The 25,415-nt window shown below is 34.8% G+C and overlaps 6 protein-coding genes across 10 annotated transcripts in view; 3 read left to right on the top strand and 3 right to left on the bottom strand.

Annotated features, from left to right (window-relative positions):
• On the top strand, nt 973-4,127 carry LOC105175339 (putative methylesterase 14, chloroplastic). Its single transcript, XM_011097760.2, has 5 exons — nt 973-1,663; nt 2,316-2,555; nt 2,673-2,816; nt 3,168-3,302; nt 3,646-4,127. Exons 1-5 carry the CDS (start codon nt 1,397-1,399, stop codon nt 3,916-3,918), a joined length of 1,059 nt encoding a protein of 352 aa, XP_011096062.1. The 5' UTR covers nt 973-1,396; the 3' UTR covers nt 3,919-4,127.
• Nucleotides 4,238-6,388, bottom strand: LOC105175330 (esterase AGAP003155). The gene is made up of 6 exons (XM_011097748.2): nt 6,001-6,388; nt 5,787-5,885; nt 5,247-5,288; nt 5,001-5,130; nt 4,526-4,627; nt 4,238-4,440 (listed from the first exon to the last, which is right to left on the bottom strand). Exons 1-6 carry the CDS (start codon nt 6,220-6,222, stop codon nt 4,343-4,345), a joined length of 693 nt encoding a protein of 230 aa, XP_011096050.1. The 5' UTR covers nt 6,223-6,388; the 3' UTR covers nt 4,238-4,342.
• Nucleotides 8,229-11,091, top strand: LOC105175321 (immune-associated nucleotide-binding protein 9). The gene is made up of 6 exons (XM_011097736.2): nt 8,229-8,467; nt 9,142-9,382; nt 9,553-9,830; nt 10,020-10,184; nt 10,277-10,411; nt 10,668-11,091. Exons 2-6 carry the CDS (start codon nt 9,160-9,162, stop codon nt 10,878-10,880), a joined length of 1,014 nt encoding a protein of 337 aa, XP_011096038.1. The 5' UTR covers nt 8,229-8,467; nt 9,142-9,159; the 3' UTR covers nt 10,881-11,091.
• LOC105175294 (agamous-like MADS-box protein AGL11) lies at nt 10,926-16,047 on the bottom strand. 5 transcript variants are annotated; one of them, XR_848896.2, is made up of 10 exons: nt 15,780-15,824; nt 14,646-14,836; nt 12,753-12,834; nt 12,570-12,631; nt 12,306-12,405; nt 11,983-12,024; nt 11,816-11,857; nt 11,576-11,730; nt 11,413-11,480; nt 10,926-11,245 (listed from the first exon to the last, which is right to left on the bottom strand). XR_848896.2 is itself a non-coding variant. In XM_011097708.2 (9 exons), exons 2-9 carry the CDS (start codon nt 14,825-14,827, stop codon nt 11,477-11,479), a joined length of 669 nt encoding a protein of 222 aa, XP_011096010.1. In that variant the 5' UTR covers nt 14,828-14,836; nt 15,862-16,047; the 3' UTR covers nt 11,247-11,476. The 5 variants fall into 5 exon arrangements, 4 of the variants coding, with proteins under 4 accessions (XP_011096010.1, XP_011095997.1, XP_011096026.1 ...); XM_011097708.2 differs by lacking the exons at nt 10,926-11,245; nt 15,780-15,824 and adding an exon at nt 15,862-16,047 and having other exon boundaries at nt 11,247-11,480; XM_011097695.2 differs by lacking the exon at nt 10,926-11,245 and having other exon boundaries at nt 11,247-11,480; nt 15,780-15,823.
• Nucleotides 18,462-20,466, bottom strand: LOC105175289. The gene is made up of 2 exons (XM_011097681.2): nt 20,172-20,466; nt 18,462-19,091 (listed from the first exon to the last, which is right to left on the bottom strand). Exons 1-2 carry the CDS (start codon nt 20,248-20,250, stop codon nt 18,844-18,846), a joined length of 327 nt encoding a protein of 108 aa, XP_011095983.1. The 5' UTR covers nt 20,251-20,466; the 3' UTR covers nt 18,462-18,843.
• Nucleotides 22,576-25,415, top strand: part of LOC105177512 (elongation factor 1-gamma 2-like) — a 3,010-nt gene continuing 170 nt past the window's right edge. Inside the window, exons 1-8 of the mRNA XM_011100700.2 lie at nt 22,576-22,729; nt 22,881-22,933; nt 23,456-23,602; nt 23,686-23,746; nt 23,826-23,878; nt 24,007-24,108; nt 24,225-24,729; nt 25,227-25,411. Coding sequence (XP_011099002.1) covers nt 22,925-22,933; nt 23,456-23,602; nt 23,686-23,746; nt 23,826-23,878; nt 24,007-24,108; nt 24,225-24,729; nt 25,227-25,411 — 1,062 coding nt within the window. The 5' untranslated portion in view covers nt 22,576-22,729; nt 22,881-22,924. The remainder of the gene's footprint in view (nt 22,730-22,880; nt 22,934-23,455; nt 23,603-23,685; nt 23,747-23,825; nt 23,879-24,006; nt 24,109-24,224; nt 24,730-25,226; nt 25,412-25,415) is intronic.

The raw sequence follows: 25,415 nt of genomic DNA, 5'->3' as shown, positions 1-25,415 counted from the left end.
TATTTTGATTTGGAAAGAATCTGTAGTTGTTATGGCATATATATTAGTGGTTAATATTACTTTAAAGATTTAGAAATTTTTGACTCTGATATTGTGAGAATCAGAATCACATAATGCATGCACCTGTCATCTTGAATCTTGTACAACTTAGGGATGAAATAATGGTGGATGTTTGCCCTGCAAATGGGAGACACACACATGCGAGTTTGTCCTATTTGAGAATTTTTTCTTAGCGGTTAATATTTAGTTGGGGATATCATATATCACAGATGTGAGGGGATAAAAGGGGTGTTAATGTATGGGGGTTAAACCACATACTAAAGTTGTAAGTGAAAACAATTGGAATGGAGGATCTGCACTTGTAGTGGAAGCAGTCAGTCAGTCACTGAGATGCAGAAACCAACCAAATTCAAGTCAAATCTGATGACCTGAATCTTGAGAATTGAAAGTCAGATCCCACATTCATGATCAGAAGCCGACCCCATTTTGAATGGAAAAATAGAATGTTATTGCAAATCTTAACTGTCAGACAAGATAATTTGAACAATAAACACAGCGATGGATGTTACTTGTCCCTTGCTAGAGAAAAAAGAAAAGAAAATGCAGCGAACGTCGCTAGAGCCTGAGCAAATTGCTCGTAAGGTGAAATGAATAATTGGTATGAAAAGCACCAGCAACCCTGCATGTTTAATGTCCTGCATAATATGTTCGATAGCTGACATATCATAGTTTGGTGTTAGAGACGATGGTTTATGTTGGACCCAAATCATTAAATAAATGTCGTAGAATTGATGTGTGAATATGGAGTTTTAGTAGCCTAATTTCTTGACTTGGGCCACCAAATAATTAGGCCTCATTTGACTAATAGCCAACAATAACTAGAAAGTTAAAAATTATGGTCCATTCGCTTTCATCAATGTTTCACACCTAAGATCACATGTGATGTGCCTTTCAACGCTCTGATGCGGATGCCCAACTTCAAAAAACCATAAACATAGTAAAAGCACTGTAGAAAGAAACAGAGGTAAAAAGAGAGAGCCATAACTATCTGTTTTCAGTTTTCACTGAGACAGAGAGGGAGAGTAAGCGCAAAAGGCTGAAAAAGAGTGCATTAAATTTGTTGCTTACATATGCAGTTGAGCTGGTTTTGTATTCTGTTGTTTGTTTGCTCCCACATAATTTCTTCCTTTTTCTTCTCCTTTTTTTGTCTGCTATTATTGCAACAATTAAATTATATACTACAACGACCACCCTTCACCACCACCTACTATTCTCTCTCTCTCTCTCTCTCTCTCAGATGCCATTACTTTCTAACTCCTAACCCAGAGTTCTTTGGTGAGTTTACGAGATAATAAAATCCGTGTTTTGTTAAAAATCCAATCATTTTTAGGGGAAAATGGGCAATAAATTCATTTGTATGACTAAAAAGGACAGCAAGAATTGTGGGATTGGATCAAGAAGTAAGCGGGGTTCAATGTCCAGGAGGCGGACTTTAATGGAGGAAGAATTGCTGCACAGACAAGCACTTGCTATGGCAATTCAGCAGCATCAGCTCTCTCAAAGATTTGATAACGGTTCCATGTCTCGGCGCATTGGATCCACCTCCTCTCGCCGCCGCACCACCAATTTATCTGACCCTTTCTCTAATACTAACAATAAACAGGTGATTTTTTGCTTCTTTTTTTGTTGTTTACACTGACTTCGTTCTTAGCCTTTTACTGCTGTGAGGTTATGGAGATGAGTAGTCTTTGTTTTTTAATTTTGTGCTTTTACTTGTGCTCAAGGAGTAATGATTAGGATCTAAAGGGGAAAAGTTGTGGTTCTTGGTGGTATCTCTTGTTTGGCGTATTTATTTATTGTTGGTTGACTGCTGGGGAGAGGGTGGTGTGTGATATTTCTTCTTTACTTTTCTTAGCTAGGGCTATCAGTTGATACAAAGTGTGGTGAAGTTTCATAATGCTGCTAAAAGGTAGGGGATAAAGTTCTATTGGACTTTTTGTTTAGTAAAGTGAAGGGGCTTCTTTATAGGCCTTGAGGAGTCCTTTTGTGATTTTTTAGTAGTTAAATGTTTCTTGATGCAGATGATAGTTTGATATAGAATTGGTTTCTGAAGTCAAAGAAGATTAGCAGAAAACTATCCGTATACGCATGACAGTGTCTCATACTTCGTTGGCAGACCTGAACTAAGATTAGCATCTTTCACAGATCGAACTCTGTTTCATCTACACTTGAATTATGATCTATTTCATTTCTTTGATCAGATGTATAATAATCATTCAGCGTTTTCATTGTCATATAAATTATATCCTTCCTAGTTGCCAGAGTTTCTGGAGAATATCAAAACAAAGAAATTTGTTTTGGTTCATGGTGAAGGATTTGGAGCTTGGTGTTGGTACAAAAATATTGCTCTACTCGAGGAAACAGGATTACAACCAGTCGCGTTAGACCTCATGGGATCTGGCATTGATATAACGGACACAAACAGTGTCACAACACTGGCTGAGTACTCAAAACCATTGATCGATTTTCTAGAGAAATTACCCGAGGATGACAAGGTAAGAATACTTTTAACATTAGCATCAATGTTTACATCCACAATACAGTTTCTAGTTGCACTCTCTAGGCAGTTATTTTTGGACCAATTAGTGTTTTAACAGTTTGCGTCTTTGCAGGTAATACTGGTTGGTCATAGTAGTGGAGGTGCTTGCATTTCGTACGCCTTAGAGCATCTCCCTCATAAGATCTCCAAAGCTGTTTACCTCTGTGCTACAATGATATCTGATGGGCAGAGACCATTTGATGTGTTTGCTGAAGAGGTCTGTCTAAAGTTGAATTGCCCTCAGAATTTCTTTTCTTGAAGAAGCAGCTTTGATCTTAGATCTGTAGACTTCTTATGTAAAAATTATTGGCAAAATATCTTTTTCCTTCATAGAAAATGGTTGTTTTGATCTCTGTCTATTAACCACTAAAAATAGGAAATAAGTCGTCTAAGATTGAAGGGTCTATGATTGTTCTTCATGCTATTGATTCAACCTGACAACCCATATGTGGAAAACCAAAGAAATGCTTAGCATTTGCGGAGGGCATCTTCCTGTCAAATTCATAAGTAATTTTCTGTCATGGGCATCTTCTACTTTTCTTGCCTAAGAATGATTTGTTTCTTGCAGCTTGGCTCTGCGGAACTTTTTTCACCTGAATCAAAGTCTCTAGTTTACGGAAATGGTAAAGACAAACCTCCGACAGGATTCATGTTTGAGAAGCAGCATCTCAGTGGGCTATATTTCAATCAATCTCCTTCTAAGGTACCTATAAATCCAAAAAGCTATTGTTCTCTGAGCTTTTCCAAATAAACAGTTTTAGTGATTTCTAAAACTTGTGAACAGTTTTATGTTTGGTATAGCAATCATTAGACCAAAACCTCACCATTCTTTTCATTTATTTCATTTTTAGTAGGTGTAAAATGGCATCTTGTTTCTTGAGACAAGTACAGGCATGATTTAGGCGTAATGTCTGAAAATTTAGAACAATAGAAATAAGGGGTAATTACATAGATACTCCTTGGGATTCAGTGGCATATTTTGCTTAAGGTATGGGATTTTGCCACTTCGACAATGACAGAAGATCCTTGTTATCTTCTTGTTACAGGATGTTGCTTTAGCAATGGTTTCTATGAGACCCATCCCTCTCGGTCCCATGATGGACAAACTGTCTTTAACATCAGAAAAGTATGGAACTGGGCGACGATTCTACATTCAGACACTGGATGATTATGCACTCTCACCAGATATCCAAGAAAAGCTTGTGAGGGAGAACCCACCTGAAGGAGTCTTCAAGATCAAAGGCAGCGACCATTGCCCTTTCTTCTCAAAGCCTCAGTCATTACATAAAATTTTGCTTGAAATAGCACAAATTCCTTAGGAACTACGACTTCTATAAATATTTCAGCGGATAGGGTGTACAATACGTAAGGCCAATCTGTACAATACATACGGAGAATGATCCAGTTTCATTATATAAGTTTTGCAAGTTAAATTCTTTTCATTTTCTTGCATATCTTTGATCATGTTGGATCAGACACAAGTTTGTGACTTTTTTCAGGTTTTCCTCAAGCATTTCTAAAGCCTCTCTGTATTCTTTAGCATGTTATTTTGTTGATGGGTTATGCCTTGCTTTTTCATATTTCTTATGTCCAAGAATTTTAGTTGAAGATTATGTTCAAAATAAAAAATGAAAACAGTTTGCAATCAAAACCTTAACTGCCACAAGAATCTGAATACTGAATGATTAGGTATACAACCTTAGTTATTGTCTTTGAGACTAAAAATTCCGAAGGACATTATCACTAAGGGGTGTTGTTCAAACCAATTTCTTGTTTCTCCTCTTTGACATCCTTTTGGATCCTTTCAAGAAAGCTTAGCATGCTATCCAAGCCTTTCTCATCTGGACAATAATAAGTAAATCAATTTCACTAAACTATCTTAATGTGAACAATAATTTCAAAAGTGAAATTAAGTTAGATCATTACCAAATCGCGGTATCGTGTGTCCTTTAGGATGACGAATAACGAGGGGGTCTATAAATGACTCCAGGAGTTCGGTGCCATATGGCTTCAAGAAATCTTCGTCCCCTGTTTTGCAAGGCAAGTAAGCCGCACAAGGTTTAGTGACAAAAGCAGTAAATCTTTCTTGTAATAAAACCCTTTCTAAGATTCTCTCTTACACTTTGTTATATACCCATACTGAGTACCTCCTCAACTTGGTTAGGTGAAACCTACATTGCCTATATGTATAGGAGGACTTAGGCTTTATAACATTGGAAAAAATCCATATCTAAGGTCAGCAAACAGGAATACTGCAATGGTCCTAATGCAGGGGGAGGATCGGCTAGCCGCCTCTGTCTTATAGATCCTAAAATGGCCAGTTTTCACACACAACATTGGAAAATCAGCCAACCAGAGTCAAATTTTAACTAGGAAATATAAAAGTTTGCATTGGAATTACCTAAGAAGTGAACTGATGGACACTGAATTGGTGAAGAATATGCGTTCTCTGCAACAGATGGATTTCTGAATTTTGCTCCCCCAATTATCACCACAACCTTTATCTTGGGCACCTTTGTAAGAGCCAAACCCTGCAACACCAAACCATATACGTCAAACGCATATAAAAATATTCTCCTTTTCCTTAATCGTTCAGAGACAAGATAAACGAGACCGTATCCCAACAGTAAAAGGGAGAACCTCTTACCTTTGCTTGTAATCCGGCCAATCCAGCTGCTAAAATTGCTCCCTGAGTTATACAATACCAAACCCAAATCAGATGATGTTATACCCTGAATTACTACCCTGTGATAGGACATATTGTGTGGGAATGATGTAAAGAATGCACCTACTTACTATGAAAGAACAACTTGAATTCAATATGATGTACACGTACCAAATTCAACTAAAGAACAAACTGAATTCAGTATGATGTTACATGCACCTAAATGTCACTACCTGACGGAAGAAAATTAGTGAACACAAATGGTGTTAAATGCAACTTACTTTTACTACCTGTCAAAGAACAAGCATATAAAATTCTTGGATTACCAAGTCATGTAAATAAGAGTTGCATGCGTAATAATATGACATCAGAATTAACATTCTAGCAGATGAACTTTCATGTGTTTGAACACAACCAAATCTCACAAACTATCAATGGGTTTAGCCAATTGAAGTGAGAAATCACATAGTTCACTAATTCTGAAATCAAAGACATAGAAGCTCGTGATGCAAAAAGATATACCTGTGAGAAACCAAGAAGCCCATCAAAAGGACCGTGCTTTATCATGCAATCTTGTATATAATCAAGACACTCGTCAAAATTCAGATATTCAGTGAATTCCTGAGTGCATCGAGAACAATACCAAAACCCATCATAAATAGCCATACAGAAACCAAAAGCAGCTAAAAAATCAGGAAAAATACAAACAACAGCACAAAACAATTAGAGAGCAAACCTTGTTGAACTGGAACCATTCGTAATAGGGAGGATCAAAAATTCCCTCAACATCAGATTTTCCCTGAGATGGAAAAGGAGCATCGACAAAGACAAGATCCAATTTATGCAGAACGGATTGATGCCATTTCCCGGTGAGTTGTTTCTTGATGATATCGGCGCTGGTTCGGAAACCATGAAGGCATAACAACCTGAGTTTCCTCTCTCTTCCTTCACTGCCCATTTTCTGTGAAAGCAAAGTGGTCCGTTCAGGCTTCTATCTGTATTGCGACCTCCGCTGGCGCTGCTTATGCTTCTGCTTGTAGTTGTGGAGATGAATTTTTTGCGTCTTTATAAACATTTTCGTTGCGTCTTTATAAACATTTTATTGCCGTCACTCTCTCTCTCTCTCTCTGTGTAATATAAAAACAAAACATACTTTTTATGTAGCTCGGCAAGCTACTCTTTACTCTCAAATGCTAATTTATGATACTATTATATTAATTTTTTGTTTTATTAAATATTTGTTATATAAATAAAAAATATTCAAGTCTAGAGAGAAGCAGAAAATAACATAGATTAAATAAGGTATAGAGAACCATACCTTGCTCAGAGAGAGGCAAAGAGAAAGCAAGATAGCGGGTCACTCTTGAGTAAAAGTTAGATCCATTCGCGTCCAGAGGCAGAGAAAAAAAGCCTTAGATCTTTGCTTGACAGTCGAGTCGGACTAGCTTCGAACAAATAAGAAACTGGCTAAGATTCAATTGACCTAGATAGCCACCAGTTCCACTAAAGGAAGTCGCTGACGGGCCGTCTAATTCTAAATGTAACTCAATTACATCGAGCCTTACCTTAGAATGCCGATTCTGATCGTTCCTGGGAAAAGACTTCTAGCTATGATTCTCTCTCTATGTTAACGAATGCTAATCCCTGCTAGCCTAACGCATATAAAAAAGCCCGGTCCATGAAGAAAAAAGAAAGGCTATTTTCCTGACTTCCATAGGGAGGAAGCAAGTCTAGAGAGAAGCAGAAAATAACATAGATTAAATAAGGTATAGAGAACCATACCTTGCTCAGAGAGAGGCAAAGAGAAAGCAAGATAGCGGGTCACTCTTGAGTAAAAGTTTTAATTTTTTGTTTTATTAAATATTTGTTATATAAATAAAAAATAATAATTTATATATTTTATTTTTACAGATAAAAATTTAAAAACAAAATGGAATATAGCGTTGTTAAGAAGAAAAAGTCATTGATTTGAGCACGTTCAGTGCCAAAAATGAATGGTGGAATGATGCCCAAAATTTTAATTTGGATCAGTTTCCATCGAATCAAAATAATTAAATAAATATAATATATTTATTATATGATTAATTATATTAAATTGCACAATAAAATACATATCTTTGTTTGGCACTAATAAATGTGAGGCGTGGCGTGGGCGGCCCATCAGTGATCAGTCTTGCAAAGCCTGCTGCGTAGACCCCGGAATTTACGCACATGAAACATATTAATTGTTATTATTATATTATATTTTAATGGAAAGAATAAATATTTGCGCCTCAAAATGGAAATACGTGGAAGTGTGTATACATAAGACATAGGTAAGGTTAACGTTTTTTTTAAATTTGAATTAATTATATAATAAATATAATATATTTATTATTTAATTAATATATAATTTAAAAAAATTGATAACTCACGAAACAAATATGATTCACTTACTTTATAATTGATTTGATTTACTCAAATTCAATTTAAGCAAAAATTCACTAACTCTACTACTATAAGTCTACTAGTATTACTATTCTACCATATTCTCATTCCGGCCTACACTTCTAGATTAGGAGTTAGGTGTCAGCCCCCATCTCAACCTATATTTTATATTTTAATAAATTAAGTTGTTTTTATATGTATCTAATAAATATAAAATAATATAGAGTTACTTTTATAAAGAAAAAAGTAATTATATTTAATATTTAAAATTATCCAATTCAGAATATATTTGTCATATTCAAAAAATAGCGCGACAATATCATTAAAAAAAAAAAAAAAAGAAAGCAAGCAAAAGTGTATAATTTAGGCCAAATTTGAGTATAAGTGTGAATACGTTAGGTGTGTGCATTAAATGAAAAATGAAAAAACACAAGGTATGATGAAGTTTTCATCTTGAGCTGCTTTCAACGGCCACGATTGAGTGCTGAAAACAGTTCCAGGTCATTATTACTTCAATAATTGCTATGTATCAGAGAGCAGTACAAAGTAGAAACACAGCACTGGAATCTGGATACATGTATGTACACTCGCACACCACATCAACGGATTACGGATACGGATACAGATACGTATATATCACCGACTCCCTCAAATCTATCCATCCACAAATACTTTGATTGCATACCAAGTTATTCCCCTTTTCTCTTTCTCCCGCCTCGCTTCTTCTTCCCGCGTTTTGTCTTTTCATCCATTCTTCCCAGTCCCAGATACCCAAGGTTAGATTCAAGAAACACTTTGCTCTGTTGTTTTTTGATTTTTCCAGTTTTCTTTTCCTGTTTATATGATAATGACCATCTTATCTTTTCTGGTGTTTATGTCCATACCTTTTTGGGTTTATTGATTACTTTTTTTGATGCAGAGGGTTTGATTCCATTTCCATGTACTGTTCTCAACTCATATAATTTCATCTTACTAGTGTAGTGCGCCTATTTTATGTTGTTGCCTCTGATGTTGGGGTGATTTTGTTGTAATTTAAGGTCCAAGGTTTTGTTTTTCCTCCTTTTGGTGAACAAGGGTTTTTGCTGTTTGGGATGTTGTACTCTTTGTGTTCTTGTATTCTACGTGTATATGCAGATGCAACTGTTTGTCGCGTGTGCTGCGGATCAATTCTACATGGGACCTACAATTTTCCTTAAGCAAAGAAAGCTTCTTTATACTGAATAAAAAAATCAAGACACTCAATGGAAGGTGCCCCATTGAGGATTTGATCAATAATTATAGGGAAGAGAAACCAGAACTCTTTGATGACACCTTCTCCTGTTACCCAAACGTTCCTCGTGCTTTGATTCTATGTTTTCTATATGATGGAGCATTTTGATTTGGTTTATTCAGCTTTTGACTTGCATTAGTGGGAATCATTCAATGTATATGTTCGTTGCTTTTTCTGCAGATAATTTAATTCCTGAAGATGGGGGGAAGTGCAATTTATGATGATTGGGAGTTTGCCTCTCCTGTTCGTACTGTAGTTTTGGTTGGGCGGACAGGTAATGGGAAAAGTGCAACAGGCAATAGTATCCTCCGGAGGAGGTCATTCAAGTCAATATCTAGCTCAGCTGGTGTTACTAGTACTTGTGAGCTGCAGACGACTGTATTAGAAGACGGCTTGATTCTTAATGTCATTGACACTCCAGGTCTGCTGCTATTCGGTATTTCTTTGTTTATGAGAGAAAGGTAGAATATAGGTAATAAAATGTGAACAATATCTCTGAAGAAAATACACAAAGATGCAAATTCCATAGACCAACCAGCTTTCATATGCCTTTTATTCTTTGTGCTCACTAGAAACAATTGCAATTTGCAGGGCTGTTTGATTTTTCTGCAAAACCTGAATTTATTGGGAAGGAAATTGTTAAATGCATCACTATGGCAAAGGATGGTATCCATGCTGTTCTTGTGGTCCTTTCAGTTAGATCTCGTTTTTCACGAGAAGAAGAAGCTGCTGTTGAGAGCTTGCGGGAATTTTTCGGTAGCAAAATTGGTGATTATATGATTCTGGTTTTTACTGGTGGTGATGACCTTGAAGAAAATGACGAGACTCTAGATGATTACTTGGGGCGTGATTGCCCTGAGCCTTTGAAGGTAGAGCATGTCAAATTGTGATATTCATGTATATTGAGAAAGACAGAAAGATCTATGTGATTGTATTCTTTACTTTGGATCGTGTTTCTCCAATGACTTCTCAAATAAGCTGGGCTACTTTCGTTTTCAATCTTTTCTTTCTTCCTCAGTGATTAAGGTCCTTTCCCAATTTTTCTGGTCATTGAACAGGAAACTCTGAGAATGTGTGGCAACAGATATGTTCTTTTTGATAACAAGACAAAGGATGAACTCAAGAAAGCTGAACAACTGAAGGAACTTCTTTCCCTTGTCAATGCTGTTGTAGATAACAATGGTGGGAAACCATATACAGATGAGCTATTTTTTGAACTGAAGGTGAGTGTCTTTTTCACACCACTTTGTTGTAGTCCCTGGAAGATGTTAATGGTGAAATTGAAGTTTATAATGCCTCTTTTGTTCTTAAACAGGCGGGAGCACTGAAACTGCGTGATCAAACTGCTGAGGTTAATTCCTTGGAGGGATACTCCAAACAGGAGATATCCGAATTGACGGAGCAATTCAATAAGTCGTACGAAGAGCAGCTTAAGAGAATAACTGAGATGGTATACATGGTCACCTGACCTGCCTGCTCATTCTACTATATCCAATTTCTTTTTCCTGCTTGACATGAAACTAACCAGCAGCAGATGATGAATGTTAATTGTCTATAACATGGAACAGTCACGCAGTATATTAAACGAACCAGCAGCTGATGCTGAATGTTAATTGTCTATAACATGGAACAGTCACGCAGTATATTAAACTTGGCTTTGCAACCTATTTAAACAGTTTCACATCTGTGGATAATGTTGTTTACAGGTTGAATCGAAGCTCAAGGAGACTACTCATAGGCTTGAACAACAATTGGCGGAAGAGCAGGCTGCTCGACTCAAGGCAGAATCTATGGCACAAGCTGCTCAAATGAAATCAGATGATGAAATACGGAAGCTCAGGGAGCATTTGGAGAGAGCTCAGAGGGAGACTGAGCAGCTCCGGAAGCAAGCTGAAAGTGGCAGATGTGTTATTTTGTAAACCAAAATTAAGCATCATCATGTATAGTTTTTTTTCCCTCCCCTACGGATCTACTCACAAAATCGAGAATGCTTGCATTTGCAACTTCTGTCCTTTTGCATTCACCCTATTGAGACGAAGGGTACTGAAATTATGGCTTTGTGGTTAAGTTTTTGTTTGACGCTGAATGTGTAGCTTCCATGAGTTGCATATTGGGAATTTGTTTGGAGTTGTCCTTTGAATTCCATCAAGTTAATAAAGGAGAAAAAAAACATAGAATTCCTTCTCATTCAGAAACAACATGATTAAAATCTAGATGGTAGGCTGCACAATGTTCTTAGAGTTCGCAAGAGCAAAACTAGCTAAGTTTCTACGAACCATCAGACCTGAAAACATCAAAATTAAATGTTACTTGAGATAAAGTATGATGCCAGGAAGCATTCATGGATAACACGTACGTGATAAGAAAGAGTAGCAAATTAAACACAAACACATTAAAACAGTGGATTCATGTCTTAAAAGCCACAATGCCCTATTAGATAGAAACAAATACTTATAAGTTATTCAGGACTTGTCAATCTCCGACTCCCATGAATCTCCAGAGACACTGATTATAGTTACCTGTGTCAAGAATATTAAGACAATTACAAAAATGGATTCATCATACAGATGCTGTAAATATTATTGAAGTAATTTGTATATATATATATATATACCCGAGATGAAGAGTCTTCTTGTCGGGAACAGGATAGGCAGTAACATTCTCCATCATGTTCAGTTGGAGCACATTGCGAGCAAGATAAGCCTGGAATGCAAAGTCTTGTCCAGAAGGCATCATGCTAAGTTGTTGAAGCTTCTCGTTTTCTTGTATCTGAAAGTACTCACAATGTTTTTTTTATATACTTCAACATAATAATAATAATACCCATGTTAATGGGATTATTTATTCAGATTACCTTTGCTCTAAGGCAGGCATTTTCCTGCTCCAGCTGAATTTCCTATTGGGAAAAGACATGTTTCGGCAAGACTTAGGGTCATCAATTAGTAAGTTAAAGAAAATACATATCACTGTTCTGCTAATTCAGCAACAATAATAGTTGAAACAAGTTTGAGAAAAATTTACCCTCTTCTGCAGATTCTCAGTTTCAGCAAGTATCAGTTCATGCTGTTCCAGGAAACAAGAGTTGTGTATATGAGCACGAATATATAAATGGTACACCAACTTCAACTGACAAACATATGTATCATAATCGTCCTATATATAATTAGAATCAAAGATGAACCTTATTGTCACACACCACTTGTCAGGTTCACACATCAATCATTATATCTTTTTGTACTTGGACTTTGTTCATGAAACTTCCTACTGTGGCAAGGTTGCAATTGCAGGTTTCAACATGATTGTTCTAATTTCAATTGATGAGAATATGGGTATTAATTAATTACCTTCTTCCCCCTAATTCTTGTGATGCCTCTTTCAAGCCTACTCTCGAGCTGCTTCAACTCTTTCACATTTAAAGAGCCCAAGCTTTCACCCATAAGATGCCTGTGCAAGAGTATATATAAATACTTAATTACTTGTGGAGAATATATATCATGATCTTCACTAATTTGATTTCTCAGAAAAGGTTCTTCCCTTTCTTTGATCATTGTTTTTCGCGTTACAACATATAATATGCATATGCAAGCTTGCTCTCTTCAAATAATTACCTGTTGGAGCTCTGGAGCATCTGTATTTGCTGACGCAGCTTCTTGGACTCTTGTTGATAAAACTGCATTCATTGAATCAAAATATACGACATAAAAAATTTGCATGGCTTAATTTGCTCTCACAATCATGTCATTTTTGTTGTTTTAGCTAAATTCCCGCAAACAATTTGATAATTGACTTACTTGAGCGTTGATCTCTTGAGTAGTGTATGCATTTGAACTATCTGCAGTTGCTTTCTTGTACCTATCAATAGTTGATCTAATGCTGCGTACACAGAATATTGCAAATATATACGTTCAGTATATGTAATTAGATGCACCGAAATTAACTTCAAATACACAGCTCATACATTACGTATCAAATGACAATAAAAGAAAAGGCAAAAAAAATAAAAAGAAAATCATATATAATAAGTTACTACAAAGGAGACAAACATAATCTTCCCATTTGACTTTGTTCGGACAGATTAAATTTCTAAAAAGCAAAGGTAAAAAAGAGAGAGTTGACAGTTGACGTAGAAAGTGGCCTGGAGCTGGCCCTAGACACAACATATATATGTTTAAAGGGGTATTTGATTTGAAAACCATAATTGACCACAACGTCAAATGATTTGATAAAAACCTACGAAGAAACCATGCAAATGCTGAAAAGACAAAAAGAAATCCCATGAAAGGTGACATGTTGAAGTGAGAGAGCACAATAACCTTCCTTAAAGGCTTCAATAGTTCCATCAACACCTCATACTGCAGCAGCATAATAAATATATATATACACAAACGGGCAGAAAAACTGATCTAGAAAAAAACAAACCAAGAAACTAAGTTTAAGATTGACCAAAAACTTACCTTGGTTCCTTTTTTCATCAGATAGACCAAAAGTATGTTGTTCTTTATTTTTTCCCTTAACTTCTTTGCATGCATGTTCTAGTCTTAGAAACCAATGTTTTAACTTCCACTTGAAAGCTAGAAAAGGAAACCATAGGAAATGAATATTTCCAGCTGATGTAAGTTGGCTGACTATGAGGGCCTGTTCCTTAAAGCAGCACTGAGTAGAGTTCTCTCAGATTAGACCACATATGTGTTTCTTTGTAGCACAGTAAAAGAAGAAGAAGAAAGATATAGACATTTGATTAAATTAATGTTTGGTTAGTGTTTCTGTAATGGGAGTCTAATTTGGTGATAAGCCAATCATAAAAAAAAATGAAATGACGTTTCCTTTCTCCTCATGCAAAGCCAACCTCTTATACATTAAGTGCCACTTTCTGCAAAGCAATCTACTAATCTTTTCTGTCCTCCACACAGACACACACACACATATATATATAATTAACATTTTTATTTTTTAGGATTTTAAGCAAGAAAAAGAAATGCTTCATCAGTTTGTAATATAAGGGAGTTAATTATATGTATGCATGCAATGAAGTGCTGCCCCTCAAGTTTTGATATATTTTTGGTCCGTGACCATATGGACAAGTGAAATGGAAACCCTAAAAAGATTTGAGGTACAGTACATGAGTTTAGTTTCTGTCTCCTTTATTTCCTTTGTAATGCAAAATAGTTTTTGTCTCCTTTTGTATGAAAAGTGGACAGAGAAACAAAGCAATCAGACATATATATGATTGTCATGAAAACCTTTATCGTGAAACACAACATTAATTGATGATATATTTATATTGCTGGACACACTTTCTGTTGGAAAACATGAACAAAAGATTGAGGAGCTTTGTAATGCTGGAATTGGATAACATTGGAAATCCACATATCAAAATAAACTGCCAGTCCCAAACAACATAAATGTGAAAGCATCACAAGTCCTCATCTTTCCCACTGCTGTTTTAGATTATTGTGTCTGTGATATGGCAGATATGCTTTTGGATGATGAACCTTAAGTTTAGTTAATAAATATGATTCATTTATATAATAGGTAATAACAAACTTATATAATCTTGTTTAATCCCAAAATATATGTGCTTACTTTCTTTGAAGTTAATTATAAATTTCATTCAACAAAGATTGATGAGTTAATTCAAGGGCAATTCTGCAAGAATTAATTAATAATGGAGTAGTGAGAATTACTTATTGTTGGCATACTCGTAGACGCGGCCACGGCTGGAGAACACAATTAGTGCAACTTCAGCATCACAGAGAACTGAGAGTTCATAAGCTTTCTTCAACAGCCCATTTCTTCGCTTGCAGAATGTAACCTGTCGGTTGGTGTTGTTCTCAATCCTCTTGATCTCAATCTTTCCCCTTCCCATTTTGGAACCCTAGTAGACGGACGTTGTCATTCACAACAATATTTCTAGTAAAATGCTGACATCTTAAATAAAATTTGTTGTATGAAATAAATTCCCAGAGACATACATGATCAGTTTTGAAGTGAACCAAAATAACTAAATCAAGTACTGGAATATTAATCAGGGAAATAAAAATAATTACTAGATCTTGTCTTTAGCATATATAAAAGGATGCAATTTATAATTCTTTAATTAGTGGCATCATGGGAAGAAGAACAGCTTGTACAAGAGGCAAATGAAATGGTTTTCTACTTGAAAATTTCAGATTTAATTGAGAGCAGCTCCTCATGAAAATCACTTACATGGCCGGAAAAGATCAAAGATGTATGAAGAGAAACCAGATTTGTGTTCAAACACAAAATACAGTGGAAATGGAGGGTGTTGCTAAAGGATAAAATTTCGAGAAACTTATTATGACTCCCGTTTGTCTTTCATGTATAGGATGCTGTAAGAAAGCACAGAAACAAGAAACTCTTTCTGTAGAAGAAGGGAGTAATTGGAGAAAAACAGGCAGGAAACTGAAAACCATGGAAGGAAATACATCAAGATTCTTAAGGATTTCCTTCAACATGTTTAGCTGTAATATGTAACAACAACAAATATGATTTCATCATAATTAAAGAGTTGAACATTGAAGGATTTTAGTTGTTGAGAGAAAGGGTCATCATCTCATCGGACAAAGAAAAAAAAAAAGAAAAAAAAAACCCATGAAACAGAAAAAAAGAAATCTACAAGAAAACAAGAATTGGTGAGTCATAGCAGCAGATCTACCACACTTTGATCAAGAACTCAAACAAATAATTTTGCAAAAAGTAGGAAAGAAAACATTTGGAAGTGTGCCCAAATGCATGGAGAGAAAAATAAATTGAATTGCAGAATAACAAAAGGAGGTAATAGCTAGCGATTCTTCTACATGATATTGTTTCTCTTTCCTTTTGTTTTTTGTATTTGATGTGTTTCCCATAAGATGATCGTCATCTGTATGACACACAAACCTGGCTTCTTCGGAAAATATTGCTATTTTCCGGTGAGTAGAATGCTTTGCCGAAAGCTTACACGAATTCCCAACAATCCCTTCAAACTTGCCCTTTAACTCAGGTTCTTCAATGAATCATCATAGCCCCCCTTACATATACTTGTTTCTTTCTTTGTATATGCCTAGCTTTAGCTCATAGGTTGGCATATACGTACGTCTTTGTTGTATGTACATATTCTGTGTGTGTGTGTGAGAGAGAGAGAGAGAGCTGGCAAAGACAACGACATGCTTTCCATATATGAACCAAGCGTGATGTTGTGGGATACTGATTATTAGCAGCTCTGCAGTGAGTATGCTCACCAAAAACTGCAATGGAGTTTGCCTTTTTCCATTCGCAAAAACTGTTAATTCCACTTTCCTCCCTTCAAATATTGCCTTTACCTCTATATGCCCCTCAACTCTCAACATGTTACAAAAATAATATATATATATTAATATAAACTTCAAGGAAAATTCATTAATTCCTATCAAGTAATATATATTAATTGAAGTTGCATGTTTAATTATTCATAATATATATTAACTAATTCAAGTCATTTACAAAATTATATATCATAGTCCATTTTTCTGAATTTTTAAATTCCAAGCATTTTGGTTCTCAATGTATAATAAAACTTTTAAAATTATAGAATAAAATTGTCAACACATGGCTAAAATTGTAATTTTCCGTACAAATATATGTATGTGTATACATAATTCGGTTCATTTCTTAAAATTGCAAGAATTTAATTCTCTGGAGTAATTATTCTTGGAATTTCTATAATATTATCTTATAAAAATTATAATTTTGAATTGATATTTAATTATACCATACAATAAATTAAAACACACAATTACTGAATGTAGTTTTAATTAAGAAGGTGTTTGTGATATTTTAAACATATATATATACACTTTAGGAAGGTAAATTAATTAAAAAAAGAAAAGGGCATGCATTTTTATGTTAAAAATTGATCAACGGTATGTACCTTTTTGAACTTGATGATAAATGCCATAAAATACTTATATGGGTATATACATATGTTTTAAGGGTACAAAATGACAATTAATTTTTTAAAAGAATTATTTATTTTAGTACATTTACAATATATATTAACCCATCAGATTAATTAATCATATATATATATATATATAAACCCTTGTGGAAGGTCAAACTATATATACAACATATATATATGTAGACAGTTTTTATGAAAAATTGTAACTTTAATCGAATGTGAATCAATTATATCATAAATATAATATATTTATCGTATAATTAATATATAAAAATGTTGGTTGAATGAAATGGGATTTAGATAAAAAGTTGTGAGTTGGGAATATTGGAAGCAGTTATGGAGGGTTGGTGCAGTCCACGTTGAAGCCACTATTATATATACGTACGTACATTAATTGGAACTTGGGATGTAATTAACTATCCATTTCAATCCAAATGCATATTAAGTAACTCCATTTACTCATCTCATTAACTACTAATTACCTATTAATTTGGAGCTGCCATTGCATCATCAACTACTAATTCATACCAAATTTTAGTTTCAAAACAATCATCACCAAAACTAATGCATATATATATATATATATATATACCATTGCATGCTCTCTATCTCTCTCTCTATCTCTCTCTCTATATATATATAAATCTTTCTAGAATTAATCAAAAAATAGTACAAGTTGATCAAAATTAAGCAAAATATTGAATTAGTAAATTACGATCAGAAATTAATTAATCTGTGCCTACCTCGCCCGCTTTACCTATAATTAATTACTTAATTAAGTTTGTAATAACTTGGGTATTTGGGTGTGACATGAACATGAACAGTAGTGTATCAAATAAAGATATGATCATCATGATGACGATGAAGTGATGATGATAAGATTAATCACATTAGAAAAAACACCTTTTTCATCATTACTTGAATTCTTCACTATTTAGAATTCCCTTGGTACGTAATTATAGTTTCTTTTTTATTTAAGAATATTTGCAAATATAGGCTATAATTAAACATATATACGGACTAACTACATTATACATCCTCCAAATAAAGAATGTTTGATCATAAATTAATATTGTCAATGTATCGCCAAAGAAAATGAATTTGGAAGTGCAAATTTTGGGCATGACTTGGAAATTGAAGAAGAACACAATGAAAAACCCTAATTCCAAGTTGGAAGGTCTTAAATGGAATTGAAAGTGACTTGTGTGGTCCTAAATCCTAAATCCTACTGGTAATGTGGACTCATCTGATTTATTATTGACCGCATCGCTTTCAACTTTAATGTTTTTTCACATGCTTCGAAGCTCTTGCTAAAATCTGAATCCAATATTTGATTTCCTTATATCTTTTCTATGTCAATAACCATGCACCATCTCTTCTACCCTATCAAATACAACTATTTTTTTATTTTCTATGTCTATACCATGAAGCCCAAAGGATAGGCCCAAAACCAACATCCACTCCATTTGCGATAAGAATATGGTTACATCAACACAAAATCATAAGCTACTTGGTCATGATTTAATGCATGTGAGGGTTGTATATTTGTATGATCGCATTATCCATATAACAAATGTTGCAGTTTACAAGAAACTATGTTTAGTTTGTGTTATGGCAGAGCAGCAGACACAAAGCTTCTTATTCTCGTACAACATTCTCCTAATATGCCTGCGCAAGAGAACAAAAACCCAAGAGAATTCACCAAAAATGCAACATTTCTGAGTAATTTGGTTCAACTTCAAATATTACCACAGGGGACCCAACAAATTACTGCATACTAATGTCTAAATGAAGACTATATATATAAACAAGGTGATTCTTTGGAAATAACCTAAAGGAGGAGAAGATACAATCTTAGATCATGTATAGAAAAGGAGTGTCAAGAGTGGCACCCCACCTCCGTCTCGTTTATATCTCAGTCAACAGAGAAGCCATATCCAATCTCAATCCCGAATCCCAAGTTCAACCTCCAGTTCATCATCTTGTTCAAAGAGCTTTAGAAGGCGTGCGTGTTGCTCTTCTCTCTTCTTTCTTTGCCACAGCTTGAACAGGAACACAGAGAATGCACCCACGGCTAAAAGCCCAAGGCATATAATAAGGATTTCCAACCCAGTGGAACTTCTAGATGACTTCTTACTTGCAGCTTTGTTCTCGTTGGAAGAACTTGATGTGGATAAGTTGTCAGCCAATCCTACATAGACAACACAAACATTCAACAATTGCCCCTAGCACATTAAAACATATTTCAGACACAAAAGTAAAAGATCTTCAATGGGAAAACTGCATCTGAAAATCCCTCCCAACCTACAACTTGTAATTCAGAAGCTGCGTACCATGAAGATCTTGATTCCAACTATCATTACTTGAGAAAATAATTTAGATCCAGATGCTATCCGAAATTACTAACTGTAGATGGAGACATAAACAAAAAGAAAAGATAATAGGTGATATGTTCTACTATCTCAAACATTTTAAATAAACTATTTGTATGTAACACGCTGGAAGGTATCGAACATTTTATACTATCTAAATGCAGCATGCTCAAGAAACTAGGGATCTGCACAGGCTCGACCCAATTGAGGCGTATTTGAGCCTCGCCCGGAGTCAAAGCAAGCCCAAGATTGTCTTTCAGCTAGTACATGTCTAAGCAAGCCCCTCAAAGATTAAGCACCAAATAGCAATGTTAGTAAAAATTTCCTGCTCAACTTCACCTAGGATTCAGCTTATTGAAGTTTGACTACAACAAGAATTTGAATAGCTCAGTCAGGAATACTATATCTACCTAAGCTTTTAGTGTTTATAAACAGCCTGCATCAAAAGCTCAAAGCTTTACCTATTGCTCGATCTTCAATTACTTAATCATCAACTCAGAATCAAACCCTTGCCTAAGAACACGGATCAGATAATTTTAAGGCAATCATAATCCAAAACTTGATAATACACAATAAGCCAAATCACCAATAAGGAAATAAAAGATAAAATTTTTAAAAACAGTTGCAATTTTCCTTCTTTTATCATCTGTTGTGATAAAAACAAAATCAATCCACAGTCAAGATTCTTGTTAGTACGGGATTCATAAAAAGCAGAGCCCGTAAAGGGGATCAAAGATTTAACCTTAAAATCACCAGTTGTAATGTTAAATCGGGATAAGAAATGTCAACACAATTTTGCTGACAAATCCAAAGAACAAACAAGAAAAGGAAATCTTGATATATCAAATTAGATACCCGAAATCAAAGGTGATAAGAAAATCAAGAGAAGAGGGCGAGACCTGGAATTAGCAGAAGAGCAAATGAAGATAAAAGGCAGGAGAAGAATCGCAAAGAGGTGCGACTCGTGATTCTACTCATTGCTTATGCTTCTTTCTCCTCTTCTTCTCTGTCAATTCTTGCGTGCGCGATATTTACTTCCAAAACTCGCAAGATTTGTTTCTGGGCTGAGTCGTTGAGGGGCTGCAGTTTGGAAAGAGGTAGGAAGAAGAATAGATTAGATTAGACCTCCCACTCCCAAGAACTGCTCTGTTTTGTGTTGTGTTAATCCTACATTTTTCCCACTAACACAAAATTCCTCTTTTAAATTCTTTTCTCAAATTTTTATGTTCTTCATGTTTTAAATTTTAATCTCAGCAATAAAATGTCCCGATTATTTATTTATTTAATATTAGCAACAATTTTTTTATTAAATTTTGAAAATATATATTTATCAACTTAATTCGGCCTAAGTCCTTAATTAGTTCAAATAATTCAAAGCTAATTTCGTACTGCGTCTATACAGTATTATTAAGTGTGAGGAGTAGGGCAGGTATCTTGAAGTTCACTCTCTATCTAAAAAATAAAATAACAAGTAATTATTTTCATTTTTTTCCTTTCTCTCAAATTCTTTTTTTTCTTTTTCTCTTCAACCCCGTTTATTTTATATCATGAGTTATTTTAATAATATGTATAAAAACAGGCTGGTCTAAAGAGGTTTGAGCAATCCAAAAAAGAAGAAAAAAACAAGAAGCCGAGGAGCAAGAGAGGAGGTCCAAGATATCCCTCAACTCGGAGGCCTAGGACATCCCCGACGCAAACTATTATCAAAGCTTGCTAAACATTTGGTCCCAGAGGCCCACACATGTGGCAGCTCACTCTTCTATGTAACACATCATCAACCTAAGTGTCAACAGCTACTTTGGACCGTATCAGCCTTAGCAATGAGGACCTCCCTAGCGGCTCAGACTCCTTACAGATGATGGTCTCCCAAAACAATAAGGACTCCTGTTAGAGTACTCCTAACTACAGATAAGGTTGATTTATTCCTTGTCCCAACTAATTTTCGCAAAATTATTGGAAGTGGGATACACTACCAGCGGACGGGGGCACTCCCCATATAATTACAAGCTTACTCCTCTATATACTTTTCTCACTCTCTATACATCCCTATCACGTCCTTCTCACTCTCTAAACACTTATTCTCTAAACTATTTCTTAAGCTCTATGTAAGTATATTATCAGTTTTCTTACACTCTTCATTTAATTTATTCACCATATCACGATTTTCAATCATATTTATTTGCTTATTGGCTTTATTCAATCTCAAATCCAATAATAACTTGAGTATAAGAGTGCTAACGCTTTTTTTGTGAGTTTTTCTTTAGGATTTACATTAGTTTCTACCCAAGTATCGAACGATTGTTCAAATTCATTAGATCCGTGCGTTTATTGCACGCATAAGACGAAATAAAAAAAAAGTTATGATAGTTGTATCATGTTTATTAAGACTATTTGAATTGAATAATTGAATCCGTTTATTCCACCCAAATAGTAATTAGTATCATGAGCGGACCTTCTTAATGCATAATCAATATCTTACTTTTCTATATTTGAATGTCTTTATACATTATATATATATATATATATATATATATATTTGGAGTTCAAAGAATTCATTGTTTAACATTTTGCATTTTAAATTTAATTAAACTTTTCTTAATTGTAAAACAAATATTTTAACTACAACAAGTTAAATTATAATTAATAAGTTAAATATGTCAAAATTTATTATATTGTACAAACTTAAGATTAAGAAACGAATGAATATAATAAGTACACAATAACATTTCATGTAAAATATTTTATTAGTTTGGTAATTAACTATTTCAAATTTTAGATAAGAAAGAGCAATTACATATATGTTTTTTTAGAAAAAATATGACAAAATCTATTTATTCATTATTTGCTAACTTTTAGTTAAGCATTTACGCCGTCAAATTATTTTCAAAAGTATATAAAAGCTATTGGGATATTACATTTGTTGTTTATTTATTATATATTAATCTATTATTTTATTTTCAAAAGTGAATTTACATGAAATTCATTTGCGTATTTATTACACTCGACTCAATCATTACTTAACTTTAAGTATATAAAATATAATAAAAATTTAAATTTATTATAATTAATATATAGTTTTTCCAATTAAATTTAAAATATAAATATTAAAAAAGATATCCTCTAAATTAAAAATATATTATTTAAATTAATTATAGAAGATAAGTGACAAAGTGCAGTTAACCCCTTTTTTTTCTATACAATATCTTGTAATTCCCTCTTTCTCTCATATGTTTTTTTTGAGAAAAAGTGTTGTGGTTGGTAATTCACTGAATTGCCCTTGAGGGTTGGTGCAGGAAGTAAAAGAATTCGGCATATTCTCCCACTCAAATAGGTACCCCTGCACTACCGCTATACAATCAAACTATATATCCACCACAAGAAACCCTAAAACCTCCTCTTTCTCTCGTATACCCTTCACTATCCTTTCCCATCAGCCTCTGCAGCACACGGCTTCCTGGTAAACCCTTTCTCCTCATTCTTCCCTCAAAACCCTTTTGATCTGTGATTTTGCTCAACTTTTTCTAGAAATTTTAGGGCCCTTTTCAGCCTGCAATTCTGTTTATTTTCTGATGATTGATACTACTTGTTTCTTATTTTTGAATTTTCAGATTTCTGTGGATTGAGAGAGTGAACAATTTGATCTTGTCAAGCCATGGCTCTGGTGAGTGTACCCTATTTCCTGTTATTGTTTTTTCCTACAAATTTTTGCTATGTTAGTGGCGGATCTGTTCTTTGTTTTTGAGTAAATAATATAATTTAATCGGTTATTTATGTAGTTGTAAATTAGATTTTGTACTTGTAGTGGGCCTTGTTAGAAATTGCATTGATGGTGTGCCTCTGGTGCTCACATTTTCCTTTTTCGTTATTTCCCTCTTAACTTGGATTGAAGTGTTGAATTTTCTTTTCTCATAGTGTTGAAAGATTTTTTTTTTTGTTTAAGAGAATAAGTCAATAAGGGCTTCATGCAGAGTCCCTGTTTTAGTTCTTTGTTGTGTGGCGTTCGCCAGAAATTGTACTTCTGGCCGATCCTCTTTTCCTCTTCTTTTTTGTTCTATGACAAGCATGTTGTTCGATGAGTTAAAATATTGGATAGTCAGCAAAGTCTGACAAATTTAGACTACCAGGTTTTTTGCAGTGATTTGGGTTTTTCCAGGTTATTGACCTTATTTGGTCTTCTATTCAGGTTTTGCATTCCTCTCCAAACAAAAATGCGTACAAGGCACTAGTTGCAGCAGAATATAGCGGTGTTAAGGTTGAGTTGGTAAAGAATTTTGAGATGGGTGTATCGAATAAGACCCCGGAGTTCATCAAGATGAATCCTATTGGAAAGGTATGAAGTAATAATTAGAGAACTTTTTGTCCTAATTATGCAAAATCTTTGCTGCATTCCTGAGTCTGTATTTCACCATGCAGATTCCTGTGCTTGAAACACCTGATGGCCCGATATTCGAAAGCAATGCGATTGCACGCTATGGTAAAACAACTTCCAGATAAGTTTGTGTTGTTGCTGTAATATAACTTGATCTGATGTGTCTCTTGCTTGTTTTATGCAGTGGCTCGATTGAATCCTGATGGCACTTTGTATGGCTCTTCCTTGATTGAATATGTAAGCATCATTGTTTGGCTTTTACTGTTGGAATTACTTGTGTTTTACTGATCTTTGATTCATGATCCACAAGTTTTATTGAGTATTCTCATTTAGCCCACCTCTTATTTGGTTGTCGGATATTACAGGGCCAAATCGAGCAATGGCTTGATTTTTCTGCTACCGAGATTGATGTGAGTCTTGGTAACTGGTTATATCCACGACTTGGTTATCGTGTATATCTGCCGCCGGTATGTTAAACTTGTTGCAGTCATTCTGAATCCATATGCTTATCCTAATTTGGTTGCTTTCAGAAATGTTCGCGAGTATTACTTAAAAAAGAAATTCTATTCTCCCTTGTGTACAGGCTGAGGAGGCTGCAATTGCTTCACTTAAGAGAGCTCTGGGAGCTTTGAACACCCATCTTGCCTCTAACACCTACTTGGTTGGACATGGTGTTACGCTTGCTGACATTGTTATGGTTTGCAACCTGGCTTATGGATTTAAGACAATCATGACCAAGAGCTTCACCTCAGAATTTCCACATGTGGAGAGGTATGTTTGGACCTTAATTAATCAGCCAAATTTCAAGAAGATATGGGGTGATGTTACACAAGCAGAATCTATTCCACCTGTTGCGTCCAAGAAACCAGCACAGCCAAAAGAATCTGCAAAACCTAAGAAGGAGGAACCAAAGAAGGAGGTTAAGAAAGAAGAAGTTAAGCCCAAAGAAGTAGTAGAGGACGAAGAAGCACCTAAACCAAAGGCAAAGAATCCGTTGGATCTTTTGCCTCCAAGTAAGATGATTCTAGATGAATGGAAGAGGCTTTACTCTAACACCAAGACCAACTTCCGCGAGGTTGCTATCAAAGGTACTTTGGTATAATCTGCTTCTGATCAGATGCTTTTTGAAATTGCTCGTATTGATGAATCCTTTTGGAACATATGTATGCCCCAATTTTTTTCGCTCTCCTCTTCTTTGGATGTCTGGAAGAACTATTTGATTCTGAAGGAGCATGATATGAACTGATTCTTTCACCAATTCAGAGTTGCTGGTTGTCATTGCCTTGTCTTTTTTTTTTCTTTTTTCTGGGCTTCCTTTCTGGTTCAATGGTGATACCCTTACTGCAACTATTAGATTGATTTGGGGCTTTCTACCATTACTATTTTATGCTATTTATAGTGTATTTGCATGTTAAACGCTTTGGAGGAGTGACCTCAGATGAAAAAATGGAGACCTGAAAAATCCTCAAATGGCCTATATTTTGTTATAGAGTTACTGTCGCATGGGCAGGTGTTTACTTTAATTAGGGTAAAATTGATTATTATGATATTTTCCTATGAGGCTCATGGTGTGTATTGTTTGCAGGTTTCTGGGACATGTATGATCCAGAAGGATACTCTCTTTGGTTCTGCGACTACAAATACAATGATGAAAACACAGTGTCGTTTGTCACTTTGAACAAGGTGAGTGGTTTTCTGCAGCGAATGGATTTGGCACGCAAGTATGCCTTTGGAAAGATGTTGATTATTGGTTCAGAGGCTCCATATAAGGTGA

This window comes from Sesamum indicum, linkage group LG2 (genome assembly GCF_000512975.1).
Source record: "Sesamum indicum cultivar Zhongzhi No. 13 linkage group LG2, S_indicum_v1.0, whole genome shotgun sequence".
NCBI classification, from domain to species: Eukaryota; Viridiplantae; Streptophyta; class Magnoliopsida; order Lamiales; family Pedaliaceae; genus Sesamum; species Sesamum indicum.
Note: the sequence above shows the minus strand (reverse complement) of the source record. Positions and strands in the feature narration are given on the sequence as shown.

Bases quoted from the DNA above. Each gene is read 5' to 3' on its own strand.
- LOC105175339 (XM_011097760.2), top strand. From the start codon at position 1,397: ATGGGCAATAAATTCATTTGTATGACTAAAAAGGACAGCAAGAATTGT. The intron at 2,817-3,167 runs GTCTGTCTAAAG...TGTTTCTTGCAG, and splicing joins TTGATGTGTTTGCTGAAGAG to CTTGGCTCTGCGGAACTTTT. The intron at 3,303-3,645 runs GTACCTATAAAT...TTCTTGTTACAG, and splicing joins TCAATCAATCTCCTTCTAAG to GATGTTGCTTTAGCAATGGT.
- LOC105175330 (XM_011097748.2), bottom strand. From the start codon at position 6,222: ATGGGCAGTGAAGGAAGAGAGAGGAAACTCAGGTTGTTATGCCTTCAT. The intron at 5,886-6,000 runs GTTTGCTCTCTA...CGATGCACTCAG, and splicing joins AATGGTTCCAGTTCAACAAG to GAATTCACTGAATATCTGAA. The intron at 4,628-5,000 runs GTAATTCCAATG...CTTGCAAAACAG, and splicing joins TCCATCAGTTCACTTCTTAG to GGGACGAAGATTTCTTGAAG.
- LOC105175321 (XM_011097736.2), top strand. From the start codon at position 9,160: ATGGGGGGAAGTGCAATTTATGATGATTGGGAGTTTGCCTCTCCTGTT. The intron at 9,831-10,019 runs GTAGAGCATGTC...GTCATTGAACAG, and splicing joins ATTGCCCTGAGCCTTTGAAG to GAAACTCTGAGAATGTGTGG. The intron at 10,412-10,667 runs GTATACATGGTC...TGTTGTTTACAG, and splicing joins TTAAGAGAATAACTGAGATG to GTTGAATCGAAGCTCAAGGA.
- LOC105175294 (XM_011097708.2), bottom strand. From the start codon at position 14,827: ATGGGAAGGGGAAAGATTGAGATCAAGAGGATTGAGAACAACACCAAC. The intron at 12,025-12,305 runs GTAATTAATTAA...TTCCTGGAACAG, and splicing joins CAAGAATTAGGGGGAAGAAG to CATGAACTGATACTTGCTGA. The intron at 11,858-11,982 runs GTAAATTTTTCT...TTTTCCCAATAG, and splicing joins CTGAGAATCTGCAGAAGAGG to GAAATTCAGCTGGAGCAGGA.
- LOC105175289 (XM_011097681.2), bottom strand. From the start codon at position 20,250: ATGAGTAGAATCACGAGTCGCACCTCTTTGCGATTCTTCTCCTGCCTT. The intron at 19,092-20,171 runs GTCTCGCCCTCT...TTGTCTATGTAG, and splicing joins TGCTCTTCTGCTAATTCCAG to GATTGGCTGACAACTTATCC.